Genomic DNA, 17,790 nt, shown 5'->3' with positions numbered 1-17,790 from the left:
ATGGATACAAGTTATTTCTGAGCTCGGCTTTCAATTGTGACCAGTGGATTTGAAAAATAAATGTGACAGTTTGATAAAAATTTAATCTATAGCCTAATAATTCATGGATTCGCTAGTGTTAGTGCAACCTGATCTCCGGCAAAAGGCTTCTGCACACAAAAAAGAAAAGCCCTGCATGAACACGCAGCATAATGTAGCGAGTGGATTTTCCTGATGGATCTCATATCTATAAGATGATTTTTGTGTGCAAGGTTACAAACATATGCTCCTTTTCTATGTGCGTTCCTCACTTAACATGAAAGTGAAAGTAGCCTACACATTCGGGATAGTTTAAAACAGTTCGGGTCTAATCGGGTCCATTTGGAAAATGCATGTTTATCTTAAATTACCCGAGGCCGCTAATACCGAACCCGACCCGTGTCTGAGGTACTCGTCGAAGTTTTGGACCCGAACCCGCTCGGGTCTCGGGTTTTCGGATCCAAGTGGACCCGTGAAGACCTCTAGTCTGGATGTTTCCACCTCAGCATGGTTTGCTGGTTGAATGAATATCTGTCCAATAAGACGTCATCTGATTTGTGTTGTCTGTAAGTATTGCTATCAGTCCAGAATAGTAACAGCGATTGTACTGCGGTGGTGCCACCACAAATTGTTCTATATTTGGCGGTTGAGTTGGGACGATACCCAAACGCTCCAAACACATGCCAAGATATGCATCTTCTATATATATGGCCTTAATGTGCTTCGATTCCTGCATAAATTTCTGCGGCAGGTCCAAAGAAATGATGTAACACAAGCCTAGAGGATACGGCGGATACGTGTCTCTGGGGTACACGTCATAGGGGAGATAAAACTTGTTGAATGGATTTCGAATGACAGTGTTTCCGTACCACACTAGCCCGGTCATATAGTTGTTTGGTACTGGGTTCAGACTCACAAGCATATTTATTAGATTGTTCATGTTAAGGAGCACGTCAGCATCTACTTTCACAGCAAAGAATGCTTGTTGACAACTCCTGTTGAGCCATTCCATCATCATCATGGTTTTAATGGTCAGATTCTTGTAGGAATCCAGGAAGTTGCTCTGGAGAAGGTCTTGGTACTGCTGGCTCTCATTCTGGAGTTTCTCCTGCAACGTTTCTTGATCATTTCCACTATGTAAGCCGATAATAAACAGCACCACCACCACTTTGTCCCCAATGAGCTTTTCTCCACCCCATGTCCTCCTGATGCCACTGCGTGCCTCAGCGTCCCAAGGAGGCACCGGGACCATAATCACCACGAAGGGCTTTTGCTGTTCACACATCTTTGGTTGGTCAATGATAAATTTATATTTTCGGGGGTAGGCCACATGGTACAACCCTGGTTCTTCCTGGACAGTGTCCATTTCTGGTTCTTCTTTTACAGGATCCTTACTTGGTGCTGCTGTGCTTTGTCGTTTTGGAAGAGGGTACCTTTGTGGTTCTTTCTTAACTTGCCCTGTTGTCATATGGGAATAAGAGAGATACAGCAGTAAAGCAGTTCCTGGAACCAGGAGAAAAACCAGGAAACTCTTGTTATAGGACATCTGTCTTGATGAGGCACAACTGAAAGAGAACAGAAAGAGTCACAGACAAGTAAGTGTCTAGTAAGCAAGTTCTTAGCAGTATGCTTGTACTGATGTTGGTTTCATGTGGTTTTGAAACACTTTTAAACCATTTTTAGGAAAAGTTGGCATTTTTTGACTGAAAAATAGCATGCAGTGTAACCATCAAGTAAATATTGCAGTATATCCTAATACTTGGGATGTTTCCACCTCAATATGGATTGCTGGTTGAATTAATATCTGTTCAATAGCAAGTCTAATTTCTGCCAAATTGCATCATATGACTTTAATTTGGTAAACAAATGTTTTTCAAAATAGTTAAAATATTAACTGCTTGATTGCTAATATTAACACTCTTAGAAAAAAAATAGCAAAAATTGTACCTTTAGGGGTACAACGGTTTGTCAATTGTACCCTTAAAAGAACATCTTTGCTCCTTATTTACCCTAAACATGTTCATAGTAGTATCTTAAGAGGGGGGGGGGGGGGGTAAATATGTTTACAAGTCATCCCTTTAGGGGTACTACGCCAGTGATAAGCTGTTGTACCACTAAAGTGTGCGAACAACTGATTAGTGCAAAACCAAGTCAATGTGCATGTAAGACCTGAGCGAACGTTGCCTCCTCTCACGCAGATGCAGAACGTATGTGCTAGCTGTCTGTTGGCTGTAGCCTTTGTGGTGTGTTCAACTTACCCAGACACGTGTGACCTGAGGTGATAACACAGTTAGCTTCATTGCCACTAGTTCTTTTTATGTCAGTGAAGTAATTTAAGTGAAAGTAAGCTGATGATGATAATTAGTGGGCTTTTTCGGGACCTGTCCGATCATGGGAATAAATCTGATTCCACACTAATCTGATTCAAGCTAGAGTCCAAATGCTCCCAAGTCCATGACAAGACCATAAAAACATTTCTGGAGTCTTGAGTACTAAAACTCAAAACACAATCATGATTACAGTGTCAACAAATGTATGCGTCAAACCACATATGCAGTTCACATACAATATCCACAAATACTGAACATAAACGCCTCCCTCAAATACATATATTAAAGTTAAGTTCACAATATATACTACAAATGAATAAGACATTTTCTAGCTGTAATTTAATGCACAAACAATTTCCATTTTTGAAAAAACAATTTTTTACCATTTTGAATTGTAGAAATAGACAGAACAAAGCAAACTGTGCACGTATTTGTGCTTTACAATAAACTGAATCCCTTACGTTCTGGCATTTACGGATACTTTCCCAACCTTATACATAATGACACTCCTGAGCACAACAACACATTTGTAACAACAGAAAGTAAGACTTGTTTTAAGCAAATCATATAGCATTCTATTTAAAAGGTTATGGCTCTAAATGAAATAAATAAATCCAAACATCTTATTTGAAATGCCGGTAATTTCGGACATACCTTTAGCAGCGATAATGAAGCTTGCATTTCCTTCTCTTCAACACACTATGCTGACTCATTTACTATTTTACCAGACCTGCCTGTTACACCAGAAAGACCAGTTCCTCTAATGTCTACTGAGAGACGTTAGGTCATTTTGGGGCGATTTCTAGATTAAGCCTAGTCCTAGCATAAATTAAGATATTTTTGATGCATTCTGACAGCTCTCTGACCCTCCCATAGACAGCAATGGTCCTACCAAGATCAACGCACAGAAACGTAGCAAGGACATCGTTAAAATAGTCCATGTGACATCAGTGGTTCAACTGTAATTTTACAAAACTACGAGATTACTTTTTGTACGCAAAGAAAACAAAAATAACGACTTTATTCAACAATTCGTCTCTTCCATGTCACCCTATAGCTCCATTTTGGAGAGTATCACATACGTAAATAACATATGCAATGTATATACGCGGATACATTGTTTACGTTCAGATTAAAGCATAAATGACGTAAACAGCGTATCCATGTACGGTGCTGCTGACACAGAACAGCATTCGTTGTTTACGTATGTGATACTCTCCAAAATGGCGCTATAGGGTGACATGGAGGAGACGAATTGTTGAATAAAGTCGTTATTTTTGTTTTCTTTGCACACAAAAAGTATTCTCGTAGCTTTGTAAAAATACAGTTGAACCACTGATGTCACATGGATTATTTTAACGATCTCTTATACGTTTCTGTGCATTGATCGTGGTAATATCATTGCTGTCTATGGGAGGGTCAGAAAGCTCTCAGATTTCATCAAAAATATCTTAATTTGTGTTCCGAAGAAGAACGAAGGTCTTACAGGTTTGGAACGACATAAGGGTGAGTAATTAATGACAGAATTTCCATTTTTGGGTGAACTATTCCTTTAAATGTCATGGATGTGTATTTACTGAGTAATCCAATTTTTTTCCAAAGAGGGATCAAAATGACAATTTTCACCCTGAGATTCAGAGCCAACTTACTTTAGAAAGATTGCAGCATCATTATGTTATTTTTACATAGAAATTGGTAGGTCTATTAGTAAAATCTGTTGATTTTAGCAAGCTTTGTGGAATTACATGCCAATGGTGTGTACAGGAAGACCATCTTGACATCCGTCACAAGAAAGGAGCTGACAACATCATTGCTGATGCCCTGTCTAGAGTTCATTCCTTGGATAGTTAATGAGTGTTTTGTAATTTAGTGCTTTAGTTTATAACCAGTGGGTGGTTATAATCTTTGCTGGTGGGGGTGTTACGTCCAGAGCCGTAGGTTCCATTGCTGTGTGAATTCTGTGCCTTGTTTTCTCTCTCTCTCTCCCCGCAGAACCAGTATCCCCACCTGAGGTTAATTAAGAGCTCTGCTGTGATTGAGTGATTGGAGAGGAGAGAGAGTATTTAAACTACAGCTACCCTCAGACCAGCAGTTGGTGGTGGCTGGATGGTGTGCGGCGACTGAGGTTTCGTCCTTAGGAGCCTTAGTTTGGTGATTTGGTGTATCTTTCTCTCAATTGTGTTGAGACTGTTGAAGTAGAGCTTCTGTCCTTTGTCTCATTGATTACATCTATGACAGAGGCCTTATCTAAAGAGAAGTGAGTGTTAACTTCCGTTCCCCATAATAAATATTGAGTTTTTAACTTATGTCTTTTGTTTTGAGTTTAGTAGGAAGGTGTGTGCAATTTTTGTTTTGCATGACTTATTTTCTCCTGTTTATGTTAGTTTAGGTAGTTATCTTAACCTGCTGTATTTTGTTTTCTTTTCTTTGTAGTTTAGTTAGTTGGGTTACAGAAGTTAGTCTTATGTTTGTTATTTTGGCCTTGCCCCCTTCTGAAGTTAATACCCTTTTTATTATTTCTCTGTTCTTTGTAAATAACTTCTCTTTTTGCTGCATTTGACTGTGGTTGTTTGGGTTATTGTAGCTTTTCTGGGTCTGGAGATGGCGTTTTCTCTGCCGTCGCACAGTCTCCCCCCACCAACCATTTATTTTCTGTTGCGGTCTTTCCTAGATTAACTTAGACCGTAACAATGGTTCAAAAATGGGGGAAAAAACACTTGTTTGTTTTCCAATTCCCTATATGATTAAATTGAATGGATATGGGGAACTCAATGTGGCTACCTTGTTGAATATTACCCATTATCCAAATATGTTAAACCAAATTTGGGTCACTTTGCATATAGCTAACATGTATTTATTTAAAGGGTAATGTCTGCAGGATAAATCCTGCTGAAACTAGAAATGTAGCTTGTTTCGCTATCAAAAAAAAAACTGCATAGAACAGACCTGTCTGCCTGCTAAAAATAGTCAAGTTGAGGCATGTGGTTGCTTTCCTCACACATTTTGTTTACATCAACTAACCAAGATTTGCCTCAGCTGGATTGTTAAAGCATTAGAATTTCCTCATGCTATAACATGTGAAGCATAGTCCTAGACCAATAAGTATCAAGCACTGCTAAATGGCATATTCGGCAGAATCACTGATAGTACCTCAAACTTTGAAACATTTAAGGTCTTTCAAAAACGAAAAAAATAGTTAACCCAGTGTAATTCTAAACCCCACTCCTGTGCAATCTTATTTTGTTTCACATTGCTCCTACTCGGACCCAGAGCTAACAATTAATCCTGGTTATTCATACTCTGACGTGTCACACTCTACATTCCTAAACCCTGGGGTTTTTTTTGGGGGGGGGGGTTTATTGCATATTTGCAATCAAGACTAGATGAGCACAAAGCCACATTGAAACAATGAAAATATTCATTTGAGTAACACACCAATCTCATTTTATCGACGCAGGTACTGCTCCAGTTAATGGATATGGCTGTATGCCAAACTCAACAAAAGGTGCAGAGACCCCAGACATATGAGTGTCAGTTACATCTGGTTTGGCTGGTAAAACGCTGACGTTTAGCATGAGACTCACACCCTTGTCAGGTTTCTACAACTTATTCTATTGAATTGGAAAGGTAAGGCAGGTGTGAACTTACACTTGCATTTTAAATGAGGCTGAAACTCAATGCTTCTCACTAGAAACCAAAGGTTTCGTGTATGATGGCCTATAGGGTGAATACAGGTTAACTTTCTCATACACTAGCCTAGTTTTTTTTATTTGGTTTTGTTAAATATGTTCCAAATGACTCCCTTACACTAAACAATTTCAATTAGGTTATAAAATAGTTTAATGTATCATATTACGCTGATTTATTTTAAAGTGTTCCCTAATTGTTGGCCCTGGCCTATTGTCTTTACCTAATTCTGAAATACATTGTTGTATTATTAATAGTTCTAGTTATAGGCTAGTAGTAGCTAGTATGAGTAATTACTCATTTCATTAATGAATGGGTCATCATTGCCTACTAAAACAATTAGCTAACAAGCTATTTTAAAATTAAATTTACATTATGAACTTATACATTTAACCTAACATGGAACTAGTAATTGTAGTTTTGTGATAATATCTTGACAATATTCTATTTTTAAAATCTGACACAATTTCCGCAAAAATCGCCATCTTCCTCTTAAATGCACGCATTTCTCGCGATATTAGTTCGAAACACGGTAACTTTAACAACCCCACTACTTAAAACCCACCACCTGTTTCTTTTTCACTACTGTAGCCTACACCATAAAGTACGACAAAGGACTACGAATCAAACTCTCGAAATAAACGTACAGTATATTTAATAATAATATATACTATATTATTACTTACATCAGACGCCAGGTGAACGCCTCTGAAACGCGTTTGTGATGCGTTTCACGCTCCTGCCGTTTAGACAGCCAAGTCCAGCACTTTAACACAAATATCCAGTCAAGTATCTCAATCGATGTTTGTGCCAGCAAACAAGTGCCTTCATCTGTAAAACAACAGGTGTCTCCCGCCCCTAGCCACACCCGTGCTCGGAAATTGTTCTTCCCCCTCAGGTATCGTCTTTTCATGTTACCTAGGGCACCCATTTCTTTTGATTTAATTGTAAATGCGAATCTATATATGTATTCATATGGGGTATCCTTTAGTCGTGTTCTGGCATTTGAAAAAAAAAAAAATCCTTCAATTTGAATTAATTTATACATTTAACTGATTGTAATGATTTCTTGACAGCTGGTGGTTATCAAGTCACCACAATGTAGGCCTATTGCAAAAAAAAACAAAACTGTAGAATGGTGTTTGTAGACTCCGTAGTATGGTATTTGTTAGGCCTATATTTTGTCAGTAAATATTTAGTTTCCACACAAAAAACTTCAAGAGAGAAGGTTAAAACTTTGCTGCCCTCTAGTGACTCTAGAGCAGTAGCCGATTTAAATCCAAAATTCCTATTCTGAGGTTATATTGTCCATGCAGGCTGTGGATATATGTATATGTAAATGTATATAAACTGTTCAGTTTGTTGACTATCTGGTCTGCTTATGAGAGAGTGGTGTATGGTTAGCATACCCTGCAGGAAGCAAAATTGTGACCCCGGACCACAAAACCAGTCATAAGTGTCAATATTTTTTTTTTGGGATCAATTTTTGTTTTTGCATAGAAAGGGTCATATTCAGTTGTCCAAAATCTTCTTCACAATAAACAGAACAGGCTGACCCTTTGAACCCTTCCATTGATGTATGGTTTGTTAGGCAATATTTGGCCGAGATACAACTATTTGAAAATCTGGAATCTAAGAGTGCAAAAAAATCATAATATTGAGAAAATCGCCTTTAAAACTGTCCAAATGAAGTCTTCAGAAATGCATATTACTAATTAAAAATTAAGTTTTGATATATTTAGGGTAGGAAATTTACAAAATATCTTCATGGAACATGATCTTTACTTAATATCTTATAATGATTTTTGGCATAAAAGAAAAATTGATAATTTTGACCCATACAATGTATTGTTGGCTTTTGCTACAAACATACCCGTGTGATTTAAGACTGGTTTTGTGCTCTAGGGTCACAATTGCTTTTAGCACATGCTTTTTAGTCAGTCCTCAAATAGAGCCCTATTTATTTTGTCAACCACAGAATTTATGGGTTTTACAAGCAGTATGTGAGTAGATGATGCTTAATGTGTCCATGGACCTTTTTATCAACATCAAGATGTTACATTAATGGGGTAGTATATAATCTATATTTTATATTTAATATCACTAGGTTATTTAAAATGATGACAAATGGATTTTTAAAGGAATAGGTTACCCAAAAATGGCAATTTGCTTAAGATTTACTCACGCTCAGGTCATCCAGGATGTAGATGAGTTTGTTTGTTCAGATTTGGAGAAATGTATCACTTGCTCACCAGTGGATGCTCTGCAGTGAATGGGTGCGGTCAGAGAGTCCAAACAGCTGATAAAACATCACAATAATCCACAAGTAAACTTGTAAACAGTGCTTGATCTGTCCATATTTCTCTCCTGATTCGGACAAGATGACTTTTTCACTGACGAAAGCAATATTATGGACTCGTATTTCAGTCAGAAGCAACGGTTTGAAATGTAAAAAGTTTTATTAATGCATGCATGCATGCAGTTTTTCAACATTAATCGATGGATTGGGGTCATGTAAATTATAGTACTTGTGGATTATTGTTTTATTTTAATCAGCTCTCTCATTCTGATGGCACCCATTCACTGTAGAGGATCAATAATTTGTATTTTAGTCAGAAGCAAAAGTTTGAAGTTTAAAAATCTTTATAGTGGATGCATGCAGATTTTCACTTCACAAGACATTAATTGATAGACTGGAGTCGTGTGGATTACTTTTTATTGTGATGTTTTTATCAGCTGTTTGGACTCTCATTCTGACAGCACCCATTCACTGCAGGGGATCTATTGGTGAGCACGTGACGTGAAATTTCTCCAAATCTGTTCCAATAAAGAAACAAACATCTTTGACCAAACATTTTTATTTCTGGGTGAACTATTCTTTTAAATACAAATATTTCATATTAATATGTGGTCGTTAAATCTGTATGCTTAATATTTTAAGATGCCAGAGTATGTCTTTAAATTCAGCTATTTTTTAGTTATTTTTATTTCATTTATTTTTCATTTATTATTCATTTATTTCATAAAATGGTAATATATATATTTAGATTTCAAACAAATATATTTTATACATTTTTTTTTTTTACAAAAATGATTTGTGTCCTGAATGAGTCCGTGTTCATTTACATAAAAGGTGTAAAAGGAGTGTTGTAAAGACAGTGTTGTTTTACATTTCAAATTCATAGATCGAGTATATCACTTAGTATGGAAATGTATCAAACAATACAAAGACACACAGCTATCGGGTTAAACAAACAGGCTGCTGTTGTAAAAATACATTAAGCTGAGCCTGTAACTACAGATCTTTTCATTTTTAGAAAAATAAATTTAGACTCCAAGCAGGACTTTTCAGCAGGGTCTTTTGGTTGAGTGAATATCCATCCAATAGGAAATCAGCTGAGTCTGGCTGTCTGTGAGTATTGCTATTCGTCTAGAATAGTAACAGCGATTGAATCGTTGTGGTGGTTTGACCACAAACTGTCCAATATTTGGTGGTTTCTTAGGTGCGATTCCCAAACGCTTCAAGCACATGCCCAGATATGCGTCCTCAATAAAAATAGGTCTGATATGCCTCGAGATGTGCAGGATCTTCTCTGGTAAGTCCATAGAAAAGATATAACACATGCCCAGAGGATACGGAGGATATCTGGATTTAGGATACGCATCATGAGGGACATAAAACTTGCTGGATGGATCTCTCAAGACAATGTTTCCAGACAATACTAGGCCGGTGATGTAGTTATGTTGTAGTGATTTCAGACTCACAAGCATATGTAATAGGTTTTTCATATTGAGGAGCACATCAGCGTCAACTTTTGCTCCGTAGGATGCCTGTGGACAATTCCTGTTGAGCCATTCCATCATCACCAAGGTTTTAATGGTCAGATTCCTGTAGGAATCCAGGAAGTTGCTCTGGAGAAGGTCTTGATACTCCTCGCTCTCATTCTGGAGTTGCTCTTGCAGTGTTTCGTTACCACTTTGTGAGCCCAGAAGAAAGAGAACCAGTACCACTTTGTCCCGGACGAGCTCCTCGCTGCCCCATGTTATCCTGATGGCGTTACGTGCCTTGACGTTCTGCGGGGCCACAGGAACGATAATCACCACAAAGGGCTTTTGCTGTTCACACTTCTTTGGCTGGTCGAGGATAAATCTGTAATTTTGAGGGTAAGCAACATGGGGGTTCCCTGTTTTTCTCACCATTTTCTGCCACTTTCTTGCTTCGAGGGTAATGGCAGTGAAATACAGCACTAAAATATTAAGTAGGATGAAGAGACCAACCAGTAGCCAACTCTTACAGAACATCTGAACGAGGCTGAAAAGAAAAAGTTTTCATTTAAAAAGTAATTTTATTTCTAGCTTGAATTTCTTATTCAGATTTAAATTTTATAGGGATAGTTGGCACAAAAATTAGCCTTTTGTTCTTCACAGATAAAGCCAAAGTCATGCATGTTTTGAAAGACCTGAGGTTAAGTACACAATGACAAAATGTTCATTTTTAGGCAAACTGTCCCTTTAAATTTTTATTTTTTCTTTCTTTTTTTTCAAAGTGGGTCTTTGTCACAGAGTTATTAAAATGCAAAAATGCAGTGCTTCTCTCAGGAACCAGGCAAATAATTTTGACCACTGTGCTTAGAGGCTTGAAGGCTCCTCATCAAAATCATATTTTGCATTTCCCTGATGCAAATTCAATACTTTCTCCGCACTAAAAACTCAAAACCAGACATACACACTATAAAGATGGTTATTTAAAGGTTCTCTGCACTTAGTAACAGTTCTATTTAGAACCATATCTTCCTGAAGAACCCTTTTATGCTGAAATGGTTCTTTGTGTCAGAGTTTAGGGTTCTTTCTTTCCCGCCTTTTTATGTTTCAAATCTTTAACTGACAAAGCCACCTTCAGTATTGATTTTCTAGTGCTCAACCATCCAACTACACAGACCGTCAACACACTATCAACAGGTAAATTATTAAAATGTTAAAATTGTAACTGGTTTCCAACTAATCAAGTGTTTTTCTCTTTTTAGTTAAACAATGTGTAAGTGTAAGCAGCTATGTTCAGTTAAGGATACTTTGCTCCTCTTCTCTACAAAGTAACAGAGATATTGAATTTATTTTTTGCTTCTTTTGGCCTTCATAAGCATTGTTTCTACATAATCAAATTGAGGTGACACATTGTAACGCTAAACTCAATTGTGTAGGCCTATTTCAGATGGATTCACATCCCACAACATCATGAGTGGAAGTGCCATATTTAATTACAGCAAAAAAAATACACATATTAATGGATACCATAGAGGATTGTGCAGATATTTCAAGCCCGGTCTCATGAAAATGCGTATAAATAGTACGCCAAATAAAAACGAAAACTCGTGGTATTGATACGCAAAAATGGACTTTGGCGTGCATATGATACGCATGTGTTTGGTGTGCATATAATACGAAATTTGTTGGCGTGCATATGATATGCAGTTTTCGTGTACATATGATACGCATCTACCCCACAACCCTAAACCTACCCATCGCGTAGCATATACACGCTAAAGTCCATTTTTGCATATCGATACCACGAGTTTTCGTTTTTATTTGGAGTACTATTTATACGCACTTTCATGAGATCGGGTTGATATTTCACTGGAATGTGGCCTTCATTACATTTATTTATATTTTGGGTTTCATGTAATGTAGGCTATTTAGTCTTGGTTGTCATTTATTAATGTATTCATCTAATAACTGTTGATTGAGCAAAGGTAGGCTACCTAATATGATAACACGAGTTTCACAATTTGAGTTGAATTACTGAAATAAATGAACTTTTCCACGACATTCTAATTTATTGAGATGCACCTGTAAATAATATAAAGTACTAACATACTAATTTTATTCAAATATATTATTTAAAAAGGTTATTTATAACACCATTAATGTCCTACATTGCACTTTCAAAGCATGGTTCTTTATTGAACCTTATAAAAATGGTTCTATTTATCACCAAAAAGGGTTCTGCTATTGTTACGAGCCAAAGAACCCTAATTTGGTACAGTTTAGAACTATTTTCTTAAGAGTGTATAATTTACTCTAAGAAGCCATTGCACAACACAAAATCAAATCTATGAAATATTTGAACATACCTTATCTTGTCTTGTAACAGCGATACTGTACATATCTCAGTCACAGTATCTGAGCTCCTCCTTGTCCTTTCTTCTGACCTATTGGATCCTTTAAAAACACCTGAGGCTATGGAGTGTCACAGTGAGCTGGCAAAGTTCTAGAAACATTTTGCTACTCAGAAGGATCATGTTACCACCCATCTTTTAATCGTTCTCCTCTATCTGAAAGTGTTATGTTTCTGATGCCAGCTGGAACTTAAAAATAGGAATAAGCATCTTAAGATAACTGCTAACATGTCAGATGGTTCTGAATATAATGTCTAAATGTCTTGAAGATCTGTGGCATTATAATAGTCTGGAAGCTGCCACCTCACCTTACCAACATTATTTGCATGACATGCAAAATACAAGATGACGGTGCCAATGTGACCTTGTCAACACCTGAGTCGGACAGAGCTGAAAACAACAACGATCAAATAAAAATTTTTTTTTTATTTTATTTAAAATCTGTCTCTGTGGATTTGTGGACAGGCAGAGGGTCCTAAATTGTTAATTTAAAATGAATACATTTCTTTTTTTATTTTTTTTATTTTATTTTTAAGTCCAATAAAATAAATGAAGATTCAGTTGCAAAGAAATCCTGTGTATATATTGTAATATAAGCTGGTTACCAATCTTCAATATGTATGGTGACATTAACAGATACCACAAAAAAGGCAACATTTTAACAAAAACATTTTACAAAATAATTACATTTAGTGTCATAAATCTAAATTTTTTTAGAAAAAAATTCTACATGTAATAATGCATAATGACAGTATAAGTGCATTATTCTGTATAATAATGATATGTATATAATTAAATATTTGACCCTGGGCCACAAAACCAGTCATAAGGGTCAATTTTTTTAAATTGAAATTTATACATCATAAATAAATCAACTTTCCATTGATGTATGGTTTGTTAGGCAATATTTGGCTGAGATACAACTATTTGAAAATCTGGAATCTGTGCAAAAAAATCTAAATATTGAGAAAATCCCCTTTAAAGTTGTCCAAATGAAGTTCCTAGCAATGCATATTACTAATCAAAAATTAAGTTTTAGTCTTTGCAACTTCAGGGATCTTATCTATGCACAATCAGCTTGTAACACTCCAAAGAGAAAGGAAAACTTGAAATCGCATCATATGACCCCTTTAATATCTTCTAATGATTTTTGGCATAATAGAAAAATCGATAATTTTGACCCATACAATGTTTTTTTTATGGCTATTACTACAAATATACCCCAGAGACTTAAGACTAGTTTTGTGCTCCAGGGTCACATATAACTAAATATAAATAAATAATGTAAAAGAAAAATAACAGAATAATTAAAAAATATATATTTATAAATAACTATTTACTGTATGAGCTATACAAACAAATAGCATTATTTCACTGATTATGTCTGCCATTGTCTTTTATAAATGAAATAAAGGCTACCACTAATCTATTCCATTTTGATTTGTTTTATATGGGCCTCTTTACGTCCTTCCAAATGTCTATTAGCTGCTGTGGGGATCCCAGGATTGTCGTAATAACTCTGAGAAAATCTTCTCGATTATATTGTCCCAGATAGGCTCTAAACTGTGAAGGGTCTGGGGGAGATGAGGGTGCAACACCCAACTGTTTCAGACAAGCACCCACATATGCGTCTTCTATGTTAAAGGCTTTTACTTCCTTGGAAGCCTCAACTATTTTTTCTGAAAGGTCATTGGAGAAAACATACCCCATTCCCAGCAGGTACGTGGGGTATTTTGGTTCAGGGTACAATTCCTCTGCCACGTACCATTTAGAGTTTTTGTCTCTGATGACAAACTGGTTCCACATCAAATACCCTGTGATGTAGTTCTGTCTGGGTGTGTTGGGTGACAATAAGAGGCTCATCAGGTTCTCCAGGTTTATGTACATGTCAGAATCAACCTTCATAGCATAAGCTGCTTGAGGGCAACGAGTGGCCAACCAGTCCATGATCACCATGGTCTTTATGGTCAGATTGAAGTAGGAGTCCACAAAGTTGCTCTGCAGTAAATCTCTGTGTTGTCGACTCTCTTCCTCCAGCTGCTGTTGAGCTTCGGCTCCTCCAGTCAAACCCACCAAGAACAGAGTCAGCACTGCTTTTCCCTGCACTGAGCTCTCATTCCCCCATGTGCTGCGGATGGCATTACGAGCCTCCAGCTGATGGGGGGCCACAGGGACCATCAAGACCAGGAACAGATCCTGCTTGCATTTATCAGGTTCGTCCAGAATGAAATGATAGTTGCGTGGATGAGCCACATGATGATGCACCAAAATGTCTGTGGTTTGTGTAGGAATCTGTTGGACACTGTTGGGTGCTAAAAATATTGTTTGATTTTCACTGGCAGATAGGTACTCAGTCACCACATAACAGGAGCGTATCCGATTTAGCACTTTTTTATACAAGGTGTCAGGGAGCACAGCAGTCTTGAGAGGGAATTCAGAGATGTAAGTAATGGCAGTCAATAAGAACACTAATGTAAGTAGCAGAAAGAATCCTGTTTTAATGTGACAGCTGTGTGGAGCTCTATCCGCACCTAAACTGCATAGAAGAGACAAAAAAACAGTAAAGGTATTTAATAAAATCCAATAATACAATCTATTTGCTGACACAACAAATGTGGAATGAACATTCTTGAGTGTCAGAATCAAACTTAAAACAGTTCAATTTAAATTAAATATTAAACACACCCTATTTAGCCTACATAATCAAGTCGAAAACATGGTAGGGACTGTTAATCTTTTGTTTGTTTTAAATAAATCTCTTCATACATGAACCCGAACGAAGACTTTCAACGCTACATAGAGAGAGAAAGAGAGACCCTTTTAAAACAAACGGTAACGCTTTAGATTACAACCCGCAATGTACTGCGCAAGCAAACAGAATTTACAGTGTAACTTTTTTGTAATTACAGTGTACCTATTCAGTTACCTCCGTGTAGGTATAAGGTAACAATATGCGAAGTTTGGAGAATAAAGGAGTAATAATCTGTACTGTAAGTATTTTGAAACTAAGGGGTACCTATTCTAATATTACGGGGTCTTATATTTATATCTTATATTTGCAAGCGATTAAGTAAAAACATACACTGTGTACTTTTTTATAGCCTACACATATAAAACACGTGAACGGCTCTGTGTGCGACGAAATCCGTGACTGCGGTGCTTAAGACGGGAACATGTGTGGAAAATAGGAGAAAACGAATCGAAGCGCAGAAGAGGGACAACTTTGAAACTGTCTGGAGTGTGTTCCTTTAAACCCAAACATAAGATTGTTGTTTAGGCCATACATACCACGTAATATTAGAAGAAGCACCAGTTTCAAAATACTTACAGTATAAATGATTTGTAATTTTACAGGTTGTTACCTCATTATTCCCCAAACTTCGCATATTATTCCCTTATACCTACACGGAGTTACTGAATAGGTACACTATAATTACAAAAAAGTTACACTGTAACTTCAGTTTACTTACGCAGTTCTTTGCAGGTTGCATATCTGGTTGTTACCCCCTTATTACCCAAACGTAACACATTGTTCCCTTATACCTACACGTATGTTCTTTATAGGTACACTATAATTACAGAAACGTACACCGTAAATTCAGTATACTTACATAGTTCTTTGCGGGTTGTAATCTAACGCGTTACCAAACAAACTTTAGACGCTACATGATGTAGAAGACATTTTAGACGAACCGATTTACTAGATTCAATAAGACTTTCCAACGCTACACACAGAGACAGTATCGTTAGAATGAAGCGATTTACTAGAATTTTCACATTTGAAATTCGGTCATTTTAATAGGAATCCACGCAGAATTTCAGCGTTAGTTCCTTGGTTTGAAAGTGACTTCTGTGCTTTCATACATGATTAGGTGATATAAATTTCGGGAACACTTTATTTTAGGGTCTCTTAACTAGTTGCTTATTAGCATGCATATTACTAGAATATTAGCCATTTATTAGTAGTAAGCAGCACATATTAATGCCTTATGACCTTATTCTACATCCCTAATCCTCCTACCCAATACCTAAATTTAACAACTACCTTACTAACTATTAATGGTATGCTAAATTTATATACAAAACAAGTGCAGTATTCCACTGTATTGCATAGATAGGTATAACATATAACTGATTCTAAGCCAAATACAAGTCTTCATGATCTCACACACACACACCTGTTTACTGTACACACACAACATTTTACTGTTTGCATTTCTAGTACAATCCTCTTTTCTTAGCTCAAGTATGCAAACCTTTTTGCCACATGCACTGGAATATGTATTACATTGAAAGTTAAATTTTCAAATGAAAATGGCAACATCATCGTTTTATAAAGTATGCGTTCATATGTGCTTCATTTTCACTGGAGGAAACAGCTGTGGTGTGATGAGGGGTGAACGCAGTGAAAACTTAGGCTACAGTAGATGGGGAACGATGTATATTTTGTAAACTGTATTTATGATAAAGAACAGAACTGCACAGATGCAGATATTATAACAATCTATTGTAAAAGATAAAATGTATCTTTTACAAGATACCCCCCTAAAAATGGCCTAGCAACGCCCATGGTTAATAGTGAATAAGTGTTCCCTATTCTAAAGCGTTACAGAAATTTCACCGAAATTTTGCTAATGTGCACCTTCCTGTACTTACTGAAAAAGCTTCACTACTTTAAAAACAGCTGAATTTACTCACTCTGTCATTAGCTTTAGTTAGTGACTCACCAACTCTGTATCATAGCCAGTTCCTTCTTAAGTTCAGGTGATTCAACTAAGGCAGCGGCTATTTGCACTAAGTGTAAATTGCAAAACAAATTCTCACTCCCAACTCGTCACATATTGACGCTTGGTCAGGACCCTTTGGCGTCACTTTTGACAGTTTACCCCTTTAGCACAACTTTTCAACGTTATTTATTGCATAATGTTTTGTAATGTACTACCATACTGAGGTGCAGATAATTGCCACTATTTGCAATAAGTAGTGTAAATAGCAGAAAATACTGCTATTTTATCAGTGTAAATAGAATCCATCGCTATTTAAACTTAAAATAGTGTTATAAAACAAAGAGGGTTACATTTATGGTTTTGTAAGTTGTCCCTAAATGTCCCTAAATGAATGTAGTTATGAGTTATGATCAGTTCAGCATATTTTTTTATTTCCGTGCAGTTGCAGTTTACCACACCATTGCATAAATAAAATATCAGATGACCATAATATATCTACATATCTATATATTTTTTTAGCATAGTTTGTTTTAAATCATAAAAGACAAAAGCAAGTATGAGCTCACCTCTTCCAGCCATTTCTGTTGGAGAGTTTGGCCTCCATGTCGTGGTGTGTGTGCATCTGGATTCAGGGCAATCAATGGCCCTTTTAGATGAGAACCTGAGAGTTAAAGCTGCTGTAGAATTATAGGTGGCTCCGCCCCTTCCCACCTCATACAGGTGTTCACTGAGGATGGGGGGCTGGGCTAGTTTTTATGGGTGTTTTAAAAGAGATCACAATTATACCATACATTTTAGGTCTAAAAATTTTTTTTTGCCATTTGTAATACTATTAACACAAAATAGGCTTTAGCT

General features: G+C 36.7%; 3 protein-coding genes across 3 annotated transcripts; all 3 read right to left on the bottom strand.

Moving 5' to 3' along the window:
• On the bottom strand, nucleotides 1-6,916 carry LOC107659304 (beta-1,3-galactosyltransferase 1-like). The gene is made up of 2 exons (XM_016448195.1): nucleotides 6,722-6,916; nucleotides 1-1,583 (listed from the first exon to the last, which is right to left on the bottom strand). The coding sequence occupies exon 2, from the start codon at nucleotides 1,562-1,564 to the stop codon at nucleotides 521-523; it is 1,044 nt and encodes a 347-aa protein (XP_016303681.1). The 5' UTR covers nucleotides 1,565-1,583; nucleotides 6,722-6,916; the 3' UTR covers nucleotides 1-520.
• A 2,319-nt stretch (nucleotides 6,917-9,235) lies between these two features.
• LOC107659309 (beta-1,3-galactosyltransferase 2-like) lies at nucleotides 9,236-10,251 on the bottom strand. The gene has a single exon (XM_016448204.1). It carries the CDS (start codon nucleotides 10,233-10,235, stop codon nucleotides 9,384-9,386), a length of 852 nt encoding a protein of 283 aa, XP_016303690.1. The 5' UTR covers nucleotides 10,236-10,251; the 3' UTR covers nucleotides 9,236-9,383.
• Nucleotides 10,252-13,545: 3,294 nt separating this feature from the next.
• LOC107659303 (beta-1,3-galactosyltransferase 1-like) lies at nucleotides 13,546-17,562 on the bottom strand. Its single transcript, XM_016448194.1, has 2 exons — nucleotides 17,502-17,562; nucleotides 13,546-14,744 (listed from the first exon to the last, which is right to left on the bottom strand). Exons 1-2 carry the CDS (start codon nucleotides 17,555-17,557, stop codon nucleotides 13,655-13,657), a joined length of 1,146 nt encoding a protein of 381 aa, XP_016303680.1. The 5' UTR covers nucleotides 17,558-17,562; the 3' UTR covers nucleotides 13,546-13,654.
• Nucleotides 17,563-17,790: the final 228 nt, after the last annotated feature.

The sequence above is a fragment of the Sinocyclocheilus anshuiensis genome, unplaced genomic scaffold (assembly GCF_001515605.1).
Source record: "Sinocyclocheilus anshuiensis isolate Anshui unplaced genomic scaffold, SAMN03320099.WGS_v1.1 scaffold912, whole genome shotgun sequence".
In the NCBI taxonomy this organism is placed as follows: domain Eukaryota; kingdom Metazoa; phylum Chordata; class Actinopteri; order Cypriniformes; family Cyprinidae; genus Sinocyclocheilus; species Sinocyclocheilus anshuiensis.
Note: the sequence above shows the minus strand (reverse complement) of the source record. Positions and strands in the feature narration are given on the sequence as shown.

What these genes read in the sequence shown, in the direction of transcription:
- LOC107659304 (XM_016448195.1), bottom strand. Translation starts at nt 1,564, where the DNA reads ATGTCCTATAACAAGAGTTTCCTGGTTTTTCTCCTGGTTCCAGGAACT.
- LOC107659309 (XM_016448204.1), bottom strand. Translation starts at nt 10,235, where the DNA reads ATGGTGAGAAAAACAGGGAACCCCCATGTTGCTTACCCTCAAAATTAC.
- LOC107659303 (XM_016448194.1), bottom strand. Translation starts at nt 17,557, where the DNA reads ATGCACACACACCACGACATGGAGGCCAAACTCTCCAACAGAAATGGC. An exon ending in AACAGAAATGGCTGGAAGAG is followed by an intron (nt 14,745 to 17,501) that starts GTGAGCTCATAC and finishes TCTTCTATGCAG; the next exon opens with TTTAGGTGCGGATAGAGCTC.